The sequence below is a fragment of the Rhinatrema bivittatum genome, chromosome 10, assembly GCF_901001135.1.
Source record: "Rhinatrema bivittatum chromosome 10, aRhiBiv1.1, whole genome shotgun sequence".
In the NCBI taxonomy this organism is placed as follows: domain Eukaryota; kingdom Metazoa; phylum Chordata; class Amphibia; order Gymnophiona; family Rhinatrematidae; genus Rhinatrema; species Rhinatrema bivittatum.
The window spans coordinates 121,646,370-121,658,571 of NC_042624.1; the positions used below are offsets into that span (position 1 = coordinate 121,646,370).

At 49.0% G+C, this 12,202-nt stretch overlaps 1 protein-coding gene across 2 annotated transcripts in view; it reads left to right on the plus strand.

Moving 5' to 3' along the window:
* The first annotated feature begins 8,207 nt into the window (after positions 1-8,207).
* Positions 8,208-12,202, plus strand: part of LOC115099775 (E3 ubiquitin-protein ligase RNF220-like) — a 207,260-nt gene continuing 203,265 nt past the window's right edge. The window contains exon 1 of one of the 2 annotated variants that reach the window (XM_029617612.1): positions 8,208-8,313. In XM_029617612.1, coding sequence (XP_029473472.1) covers positions 8,273-8,313 — 41 coding nt within the window. In that variant the 5' untranslated portion in view covers positions 8,208-8,272. The remainder of the gene's footprint in view (positions 8,314-12,202) is intronic. The other variant, XM_029617613.1, reaches the window with a different exon arrangement.

A 12,202-nucleotide genomic window follows, 5' to 3' on the forward strand; every position in this document is an offset into this window, starting at 1 on the left:
AAAAGATCTAGGTGTCATAGTGGATAACACATTGAAATCGTCGTCTCAGTGTGCTGCAGCAGTCAAAAAAGCAAACAGAATGTTGGGAATTATTAGAAAGGGAATGGTTAATAGAACGGAAAATGTCATAATGCCTCTGTATCACTCCATGGTGAGACCGCACCTTGAATACTGTGTACAATTCTGGTCACCACATCTCAAAAAAGATATAATTGCGATGGAGAAAGTACAGAGAAGGGCGACCAAAATGATAAGGGGAATGGAACAGCTCCCCTATGAGGAAAGACTGAAGAGGTTAGGACTTTTCAGCTTGGAGAAGAGACGGCTGAGGGGGGATATGATAGAGATGTTTAAAATTATGAGAGGTCTAGAACAGGTAGATGTGAATCTGTTATTTACTCTTTCGGATAGTAGAAAGACTAGGGGGCACTCCATGAAGTTAGCATGGGGCACATTTAAAACTAATTGGAGAAAGTTCTTTTTTACTCAACGCACAATTAAACTCTGGAATTTGTTGCCAGAGAATGTGGTTAGTGCAGTTAGTATAGCGGTGTTTAAAAAAGGATTGGATAAGTTCTTGGAGGAGAAATCCATTACCTGCTATTAAGTTCACTTAGAGAATAGCCACTGTCATTAGCAATGGTTACATGGAATAGACTTAGTTTTTGGGTACTTGCCAGGTTCTTGTGGCCTGGATTGGCCACTGTTGGAAACAGGATGCTGGGCTTGATGGACCCTTGGTCTGACCCAGTATGGCATGTTCTTATGTTCTTATCTTATGCATAATCATTATGGATATCCTGAAAACCCGACTGGCTAGATGTGCCTCCAGGTAAGGGCAGGGAATCACTGAAAGGGAGCTGCGTAGGGCACCAAACTTTGAAGATGCCAGGTATCCAGGCCAAAGAGAATCCGCCTCCTGCTTGCTTCAAGGCCATGTGCCAGCAGAGCTTCAGAGGGGCGGCGCTGTGGCCACTCTTCCTGTGGATATCAAATCTTAAAACCGGCCCTGCAGGGGATGCACTAAAGAAGGCTGAACACAGTGGGAAGAGGGTCTGGGACGATGCATCTCAGATGGACAAATCACCCATTCCCTGTGAGGAAAGCTGAGACACATGGGCACGTTCCAGCTGCACTGATGCTCACTGCTACGTGGGTACGTTCCAGCTGCACTGATGCTCACTGCTACGTGGGCACGTTCCAGCTGCACTGATGCTCACTGCTACGTGGGCACGTTCCAGCTGCACTGATGCTCACTGCTACGTGGGCACGTTCCAGCTGCACTGATGCTCACTGCTACGTGGGCACGTTCCAGCTGCACTGATGCTCACTGCTACGTGGGCACGTTCCAGCTGCACTGATGCTCACTGCTACGTGGGCACGTTCCAGCTGCACTGATGCTCACTGCTACGTGGGCACGTTCCAGCTGCACTGATGCTCACTGCTACGTGGGCACGTTCCAGCTGCACTGATGCTCACTGCTACGTGGGCACGTTCCAGCTGCACTGATGCTCACTGCTACGTGGGCACGTTCCAGCTGCACTGATGCTCACTGCTACGTGGGCACGTTCCAGCTGCACTGATGCTCACTGCTACGTGGGCACGTTCCAGCTGCACTGATGCTCACTGCTACGTGGGCACGTTCCAGCTGCACTGATGCTCACTGCTACGTTGGCACGTTCCAGCTGCACTGATGCTCACTGCTACGTGGGCAGGCTGCTGGGGGCTCTAAGCAGTGGTGATAAGTATCTGGTCTGGGCCTGCCTGTCCATCCAGCCACAGCTGGGGAAAAGGAAGGAAGTTGTTGCAGTTCAGAGCAGCTCTGGATTAGCAGCATTACTTCTAAGTGGGAATTTTTTTTTCCCTTAGCAATCTCTTCCTGCTCCTTTTGGCTTCCGGGTCAGTCGGAACCAGCCTGTATCTTGGGTTTTTGTCTCCATTTTCTAGGCCTCATTGAGCCCAGCAATTACACTGATAGTGCCTGGCTGGGGGGGGGCCACAGACCATGACTCCCCCTGAGTCTGACCAGTAGGTGTCACTGTTGGGTGACAGCTAAGACTTTCTTTCAGGGGGAGTAGAAGCTGGGCCCAGCAATCAAACCTGGGTCTCTGCAGCACTGAAGCACCTGTGCACCGCATGGCCCTGTGAACCTTCCCCTCAGGGTGGCGTTAGCTGGGGGGAGATGGGACAGTGGAAGGACACACGTCAGCACTTGGGCTTCTTGATGTGCTGCTTGGAATTTCTCCTTATTGTATTCCATTTATTTATATTATGGGCGATTTGCAGGTTTCGCTTTATTCCTTTCATTGTTAATGTTGTTTGTTTTTCTAAAACACACAAGACGTTCGTGACCTCACTGGTTCTTTGCAATATATTTGTCCCAGAATCACACCACGGTCCTTTCCCTGCTACATTTTGACAGACGCTTTCTAACTGATGACATTGTTAAAGCAAAAGTAAACTGAGCAGTGACAGAAAAAAACGGCTGCATGGGGCCGGGAGTCAGGAGAACGGCAGGGCTAGAGCAGTTTCTAGGCCCGGTCCTGCTGCCTGGCTTTGTGTGGCCTGTGCCTCGGTTTACTCCTCTGTCACCAGGCAGTAATAATCTTCTCCTGACTATGGATGCATATTTCAGTGGCCAGTTAACAACTTTGCAGCGTATGAATCTTATTCTAATGCTTCTTTCATTTCATTTGGTTTTAATGCTTTGGAAGATGAGGAATTTATAGCTCTGCCCAGGGGCGGCTTGAGGCAATCTGCTGCTTGAAGCCAGGGATGAGATATTTCCCCTCCCCCAAGGCATAGCGCAGGTCAAGGTTGGGGGGGGGGGGTGTTCCCCTTGGAGGGTTGTCTGGCCCTTTCTGTGATTTGAAGTGCTGGAGAAGGTGGAGGCAGAGTCCAGGTTTCCCAAAGAAGTGACACAGAAATAATGACTGATAACATTCCTAGAAAGCTGGCAACCTTGCCACACTCCCAGGAGCCCTCCCAGCCTTCCTTGGCACCTGTGCCCTGGGAAAGTGGCACATGAGTGAATGATGGGGGTGCCCTGGGAAAGTGGCACATGAGTGAATGATGGGGGTGCATGTGTGCGTCCTGGGAAAGTGGCACATGAGTGAATGATGGGGTGCATGTGTGCGTCCTGGGAAAGTGGCACATGAGTGAATGATGGGGTGCATGTGTGCGTCCTGGGAAAGTGGCACATGAGTCAATGATGGGGGTGCATGTGTGCGTCCTGGGAAAGTGGCACATGAGTGAATGATGGGGTGCATGTGTGCGCCCTGGGAAAGTGGCACATGAGTGAATGATGGGGTGCATGTGTGCGTCCTGGGAAAGTGGCACATGAGTGAATGATGGGGTGCATGTGTGCGTCCTGGGAAAGTGGCACATGAGTCAATGATGGGGGTGCATGTGTGCGTCCTGGGAAAGTGGCACATGAGTGAATGATGGGGGTGCATGTGTGCGCCCTGGGAAAGTTGCACATGAGTGAATGATGGGGGTGCATGTGTGCGTCCTGGGAAAGTGGCACATGAGTGAATGATGGGGGTGCATGTGTGCGCCCTGGGAAAGTGGCACATGAGTGAATGATGGGGGTGCATGTGTGCGTCCTGGGAAAGTGGCACATGAGTGAATGATGGGGGTGCATGTGTGCGCCCTGGGAAAGTTGCACATGAGTGAATGATGGGGTGCATGTGTGCGTCCTGGGAAAGTGGCACATGAGTGAATGATGGGGTGCATGTGTGCGTCCTGGGAAAGTGGCACATGAGTGAATGATGGGGTGCATGTGTGCGTCCTGGGAAAGTGGCACATGAGTGAATGATGGGGTGCATGTGTGCGTCCTGGGAAAGTGGCACATGAGTGAATGATGGGGTGCATGTGTGCGCCCTGGGAAAGTGGCACATGACTGAATGATGGGGGTGCATGTGTGCGCCCTGGGAAAGTGGCACATGAGTCAATGATGGGGGTGCATGTGTGCGTCCTGGGAAAGTGGCACATGAGTGAATGATGGGGGTGCATGTGTGCGCCCTGGGAAAGTGGCACATGAGTGAATGATGGGGTGCATGTGTGCGTCCTGGGAAAGTGGCACATGACTGAATGATGGGGGTGCATGTGTGCGCCCTGGGAAAGTGGCACATGAGTCAATGATGGGGGTGCATGTGTGCGCCCTGGGAAAGTGGCACATGAGTGAATGATGGGGGTGCATGTGTGCGCCCTGGGAAAGTGGCACATGAGTGAATGATGGGGTGCATGTGTGCGTCCTGGGAAAGTGGCACATGAGTGAATGATGGGGGTGCATGTGTGCGTCCTGGGAAAGTGGCACATGAGTGAATGATGGGGGTGCATGTGTGCGCCCTGGGAAAGTGGCACATGAGTGAATGATGGGGTGCATGTGTGCGTCCTGGGAAAGTGGCACATGAGTGAATGATGGGGGTGCATGTGTGCGTCCTGGGAAAGTGGCACATGAGTGAATGATGGGGTGCATGTGTGCGCCCTGGGAAAGTGGCACATGAGTCAATGATGGGGGTGCATGTGTGCGCCCTGGGAAAGTGGCACATGAGTGAATGATGGGGGTGCATGTGTGCGCCCTGGGAAAGTGGCACATGAGTGAATGATGGGGTGCATGTGTGCGTCCTGGGAAAGTGGCACATGAGTGAATGATGGGGGTGCATGTGTGCGTCCTGGGAAAGTGGCACATGTGTGAATGATGGGGGTGCATGTGTGCGCCCTGGGAAAGTGGCACATGAGTGAATGATGGGGTGCATGTGTGCGCCCTGGGAAAGTGACACATGAGTGAATGATGGGGGTGCATGTGTGCGCCCTGGGAAAGTGACACATGAGTGAATGATGGGGTGCATGTGTGCGCCCTGGGAAAGTGGCGCATGAGTGAATGATGGGGGTACATGTGTGCGCCCTGGGAAAGTGACGCATGAGTGAATGATGGGGTGCATGTGTGCGCCCTGGGAAAGTGGCGCATGAGTGAATGATGGGGGTGCATGTGTGCGCCCTGGGAAAGTGGCACATGAGTGAATGATGGGGGTGCATGTGTGTGCCCTGGGAAAGTGGCACATGAGTGAATGATGGGGGTGCATGTGTGTGCCCTGGGAAAGTGGCACATGAGTGAATGATGGTACAACTGCCTGTAGCACTGCCTGAAGCACAACCACGCAGCTCTGCCAAAGCTCATCTCTCCTGGCCTGCAGCTCCTCTGTATCAGGCCGATACAGTACAGTGCACTCCGACGGAGCGCACTGTTACCCTGTCATTGGACGCATGTTTTCCCTTACCCCTTATTCAGTAAGGGGCGGAAAACATGCGTCCAACCCGCGGCACCTAATAGCGCCCTCACGTGCAAATGCATGTTGACGGCCCTATTAGTTATTCCCGCGAGATTCAGTAAGTAAAATGTGCAGCCAAGTCGCACATTTTACTTTCAGAAATTAGCGCCGACCCAAAGGTCGGTGCTAATTTCTGCCGGCACCAGGAAAGTGCACAGAAAAGCAGTAAAAACTGCTTTTCTGTGCACCCTCCGACTTAATATCATAGCGATATTAAGTCGGAGGTCCCGAAGAGTAAAAAAGTTAAAAAAAAAAAAATTTGAAGTCTGTTGGGTCGAAAACCGGACGCTCAATTTGCCGGCGTCCGGTTTCCAAGCCCGTGGCTGTCAGCGGGCTCGAGAACCGACGCCGGCAAAATTGAGCGTCAGCTGTCAAACCCGCTGACAGCCGCCGCTCCTGTCAAAAAGGAGGCGCGAGGGACGCGCTAGTGTCCCTAGCGCCTCCTTTTGCCCGTTTCTACCGCTGGGCCTAATTTGAATACTGTATCGCGCGCACCGGCGCGTGGCGAATGCCCGCTCTCCCGCGGACTTTACTGAATCGGCCTGTCTATTTGCAAATAGGTTGTTGTAATTACCCTGCTGTTCCAGTTCTGAGACCCTCCACATAGCTCTGCCAATGGATCTCAATCCTGACGTTGTAAATGATGGCAGAAAAAGACCATCTGGCCCCCCATCATCCCGTCCGCACTGCTAAAGAGACATCCCGGCTGCCAGCCAGTCATTACCAGCACCCGTAAGAGCTCTCCTTATCCAGGGACAGGCTCTTTCTCTTCCTCCTTTTTTAGGGGGTAATTCCGGAGTAGCCCAATTCTGAGCAGAGTTTACCTCAAAGGAAAAGGACGGGCATATTTTTCCCTTTGAAAATGATCCCACCACAGTTACACCTGCTAATCTGTGTGCAGATTTCCCAGCAGGACAATGTGTGTAAACCCCTCTGCAGGTACAGGTTGCTCATCTCCATGGGAAAAGCCTGCTCTTAGCCTCGGAGATGCCTTTGCACATTACCTTCTTTATCTGTACTGCACCATCTTGGTTACATCCCCAGTTAGTTCCCTCCAGCACCCACTTTTCCAGTGCCCAACCACAAATCTCTATGACAATCTAAATAGCCAACACTACTAGAGTGGCTATTGCCCAAATATCCGGCCTCCCAGGTCTGTGTGTGCTTCCCCTGGGACTTCCAGTTCATTTTAGAGCGTGCAGCCTGCATGATAGTATTGTAACCCCGGGGCAGAGTGGCAGGGATCATTCAAGAGGCCCCCTGGGGCACAAGGAAGGAGCGATGGACCTATCTGCTCTCAGTTTCTCCTCAGATAGCATTAACATCTGTGGGGGGGGGGGGGACGGGACTTCAACCTCCTTTTGCATTGAACTCAGCATAAGCCCTTTTTCCTTCTTGGTAAACAGCACTGATAATAGTCACAGTCATCTTCATCAAAAATCACTCTGAGAAGCAATGTGGTTTCCAACTTCTTTACTGATAGTTGATTAGTTGACTGAAGAATATTTACAGCACTCAATTCAGATTTCAAATAAAGTCAATAAATAATTCAGCAGAAGAAAGATTAATAAATTTGTGACCTCACTCTTCTACTAAAGACTTTTAATTTACTGGAAGCCAATTTCTTAAAAATCCATATCTTCCTTGTCCAATTACTCAGCTTCTGAAGCAAGTTTACTCCTCCTTCCAACTTCCAATGGTGGTTACAATAGCGTCCCACAACAGGGCAGAGGTACTGGACGCTGAAAAACCAGGCTTACTAATCGCATGAGAAGCCGTTTAATAGCCGCAACGCGACCTTCCTCTGCGGAGGTGGTGTCTATATGCATTTTCCTATGGTTTCTGTTTGAGATACACATCTCGACTAATCAGTGCCGCGATTCGTTTCATGCAGTAGGATTGATCGGGCGACCCGCACCCGGTTTATGCAATCTCCGACCTTGTTTTAACGCAGCAGCGTGGTAGTGTTGCTCGCTCTCACCCTTTGCACGTAAACTAAAAAACGGTACTCATGATGTCTGTTCCAGGGGTTCCCCCTGAGGAAGCCCCGTACAAATATTTAAAGTTCTGGCTTTTCCCCGCTGCATTTTTTAGGACGTGTGGAAGCAGGTGTGCTTATGTGCATGGGTACAGGTAGAGTGACAGTAAGTGCTGTGCTTCTGTTTCAAACTTTTCTTGTTAAACTGAAAAGGGGGATATTTTCTGCTAGATGAAACGCCTGTTAGGTCTAGTCATCACCGTGAACAACACAGGCATGTTCTAGATACAATATAACAATTTTGTTTTATTCTGTGGATGCTAATGATACAATATCATGTACTGTTTCATTTTGATGTGAAATTGTTAGTTATTGATTCACATCTGTAGTACTGTTGAGGCGCTCGTACACCATTGCAGTACGTGGGTTATAAAGTCTGCAGTAACTCATTTCTTTTAATGTTTAAAATGCATTTATAAAGAATTGTTTTAATTTGTCAAGTCTGTTAGTGAGAATTGTACGTTAGTGTCACGGCTATCACAGTGTGTCACATTGCAGCACACATGCACTAGTGCAGAAAGCACTGCATCACTTGTAAGTGGTGTGGAGCGAGGCTGAAACAGTTTCTGACTAGTTCTCTCATTCCTGAAATGGATGCACTTTGAATGAAAGTCTGAATAAGGAGCACCACACAGAAAGTAAAACATTTCTTTTGTAGACTGTCTTCTGCCTAACCTGAAGGTGAATGAGGTCGATAATTACTTTACATATTATTTTACATCATTATTCCGGGATGGGAGGCAGTGTGTGCATGAAGAGGGAGGCAGATGGATTCCACTCAGATGAAAAACATGTTTTAACTCTGCTTGCAGGTAAAAAGAAAGTGACCTTGTTCGACAGCCAGGCTCCTATCTGTCCAATCTGCCAGGTGCTCCTTCGCCCAGGAGAGCTGCAGGAGCACATGGAACAGGAGATGGAGAAACTCACGCAACTCAACCTCTGGTAGGTGCCAGATTCAGGCTCCAAACTGAGTGAGATGGCAGTGCCAGTTCTGTGGCCTGAAAGTTACAAAGGATATCTTTTTAAATACAGGGACCCAGATTCCTCCAGAAGTTGATTGAAATATTTAGTAAATCTGAGCGCAGGTTTCATAATTATAAGCTGAGCGTAAAATAAAAAAAATACAAAATAAAACAGTTATTAACAGAGAGAACATGCGAGTATGACAATAAAGAACATTGTTGCAGCTAGAAACGGTAAGAAGTGTTTCTATGATTTACCTGGAGATTTGGAAATGTCAGCGTGGTAAACTCACCTTCTTGCCCATGGGAATGAACGATGCACTGGATTATTTGCAGGGAATGGGCACACATCCTCCTGATGGGGTCCTGAAGGATCACGTGCAGTGGGATTTTTCTCACAGTATTCATTGCTCTCTTACTCCTGAATTGCTTTCCTTTGCTTCCATTTGGAGTGGAAAAAAGCATAAGTTGCAAACATGAAACAAAGCAAGTAGAAGCCTGCAGAGTCACTGAGATTGCTCCAGAGATCAGCGAGCCGGTTTCTTGCATCTTCATGTCAGCTTATTCCTAGCTTTTCCTAATTTTTTTGTCTTCTTGCATTTATTTTTATATTTTGCGGGAATAAAATATGTTTTCCTTATTATAACCATGTCCCTGTTATTAAAAAAAGTTGTTCCCTTAAAAGTCCCCCTCTTCAGCTCTCCATGCTGTATTCTGGCTCAGACAGGAACATTTTAAAGACATTTATCTGGGGAAATATACCTGCAGAATGATGTTTTCAGATCTGCATGTGTAATGATTCCCCTTTCCTTCATTGCAGAAAAAGGAGGTACATAATCTGCAGGATATCTATGGAAGCACATTTTGAACATAAAACTACATCCATGGTTTTCTCTGAAAATTGCCTACCAGTGCCACAAGTACAAAACAATCCGTGGTCTTCACACTTATGTGGGCTACTAAAAATAGCCTCCTATATGTATCGCTGTGCTGCCTGTATGGCAGCTGTCTGTGCTGTATTCATGCTTTAAGTGTATCAGTGTGACCCCATTCATGGGGCTCTGATGAAGATCCTCTCTTCAGCTCTCTGTGCTGTATTCCTGGTTTCCATGTATCAGTGTGACCCCTGCATGGGGCTCTGATGAAGATCTGCTCTTCAGCTGTCTGTGCTGTATTCATGCTTTACCTGAATCAGTGTGACCCCATTCATGGGGCTCTGATGAAGATCTGCTCTTCAGCTGTCTGTGCTGTATTCATGCTTTACATGTATCAGTGTGACCCCTGCATGGGGCTCTGATGAAGATCTGCTCTTCAGCTGTCTGTGCTGTATTCATGCTTTACGTGTATCAGTGTGACCCCTGCATGGGACTCTGATGAAGATCTGCTCTTCAGCTGTCTGTGCTGTATTCATGCTTTACATGTATCAGTGTGACCCCTTTATGGGGCTCTGATGAAGACATGATCTTCAGCTGTCTGTGCTGTATTCATGCTTTACATGTATCAGTGTGACCCCTGCATGGGGCTCTGATGAAGATCTGCTCTTCAGCTCTCTGTGCTGTATTCATGCTTTACATGTATCAGTGTGACCCCTGCATGGAGCTCTGATGAAGATCTGCTCTTCAGCTGTCTGTGCTGTATTCATGCTTTACATGTATCAGTGTGACCCCTGCATGGGGCTCTAATGAAGATCTGCTCTTCAGCTGTCTGTGCTGTATTCATTCTTTACGTGTATTAGTTTGACCCCATTCATGGGGCTCTGATGAAGATCTGCTCTCCAGCTCTCTGTGCTGAGTTCCTACGGTATATCTCTCACTGTGTTGCCTGCCTGGTGATGTGGTGAGGAGCAGCATAGCAGCACCTATGATTTACTTAGATTCATAAAGGTGCAAGTAGTTCAGAGGAGAAGCTGTCAGAAATTCTGAGAAGAATATTACAGCAGGCTGGCATTTTTCACGGGACAGGCAGTTAAGAATAAGGGTCCTGGTATGTGAAAGGGCCTAGAGTCAGAAGCATCATCAGAAAATATTTCTTCATAGAAAGGGGCAGCCTCCCAGGGAATGTGGTGGAGACCCAGCAAACTTACAGAAAGGGAGAACAGCCTTCATAAATCAGGGCTTTAGATCATGAGCCCTGCTGTACCTGAATGTAACTCGCCCTGAACCCCCAATCTAAACGTGGCGGGAATTAGAGCCCAGAGAAATCATTTCCCTCTGCTCATCTTGGGAATTTTGTAGGCTCCTTGCACATCCTGCGCCTCCCTGGCTTTTGGTCCGTCCTCTTCTTGGGAAGGGTCTCAGACATAAATTGCCACTGAGCGCGTGCAGTGGTGAGAGGGCAGGAGGCATTCAGAGGGACGGAGAGGGCCACTCATCCAAAAGGGTGGGTGGCAGAGGAATTTGAGAGGACACTTGGAGGAGGCTTAGTGGAGTGAAGAGGTTTCTTCAGATGAAAGGTTTTGAAGGTTTTGCAGGAGGGATGGTTTGCTGTTTTGGATGAGCTCCTGACTGAAGGAAGGGCTGGATCTCTCTAGCAGCCACGTGGAAGAGAGCGTGGGATTTTTCCATCTGTTTTTTAAGCTGGGGAGATATTTGCCATCATCCCTGGTGAATGTTGGACCTGGAGGAGATCCTAGCTACCCTTACTGGGGCGGCATTGTGGACAGGACACAGCTGAGAGGAGGGAGCGTCATCAAAGACTCACCATGGAGAAAGAAAGCTATTTTTTCCGGATTTGCATTTTCCTCATTTTATGCCTGCTGTTTGGAATCATTGCCTGGATATTATTTTTCAAGCTTAAGTAAAACTTTTTATTATTTGAATGCCACCTTTGGACTCTGAGCCATTACTCAAGTGTGCCCTTATGGATCAGCAGACCTCCTTGCTGTGAGTATTGTGAGAGTGACTGTGCAGCCTGGGCCCCGGAGGCTCAGGATTCCTCCCCGCCGGAGGACCGCAGCCCCCAGGGCTGAAGTTTGGTGGTCAGGTGTGTCAGAGGTCCGGGAGAATAAAGACGGCCGGCCCTGCATCAGGGACCCTCTGCTGGAGAGGGGATTGCACAAATAAATAAATAAATACATACATACATTTGAGAGAGCCTGGATTAAGCACAGAGGATCCTTAGATAAGAGGAAGTGAATGTGCACTGAGTGGAGTCTACAGTGATGTAAGAATGAATCGGGAACACTCGACAGGACTTCCAGTTCTTCTGTGCTGTCAGACTGTGGCTTTAAGTGCAGTGCAATAAGGATTGTGAGTTGCAGAAGTCGTGGTGCTGAGAAGTAAAGAGCCAGGGCTGCTTTAACTCATCCCCTGTTAAACTGCAGTAAGGTAAGAGCCAGTCCTGGTTCTCTGACTCCCAGCCAGAGTGCACAGTACTAAAGGAGAACCAGGCTGCTTTGCAGGGGAGGTCAGAAGGCTAAACCACACCGGGATCTCAGAGGTTATGAGGCAGAGACCTCTGGTCCTTTATTCCGCCCCACCGCCATTTCCCCAAGCAGAAGAGGGTGGTGTGAGGCAGGGATCCCCCCCGCAGGGGGCAGTGAATACTGAATCATCGGACCCAGGATTGAGATAAGGGAGAAGAACAAGGCAGCGCATCCATCCACTCTGACTCAGCCTGGTGTGTCTAATTTACGGTGTAATTTGGGTTTCATCCAACTTAATAAAGGGCCATGGCAAATTAGTGCACGGGTTTATAGGGAGAGAAGCAATTAGTGTGCTGAAAGGCCCATCCAGGAAACATGGCCAGCATGAGAGAAGAGAGGGCGGGAAACGGCCTTTGAATGGCAGTGATGGGAAGGTGGAGAGTAATGGGATGGGACAGGAAACCCTTCAATCATATTCCCCGACAAAAGGACATTCTGGGCCCGC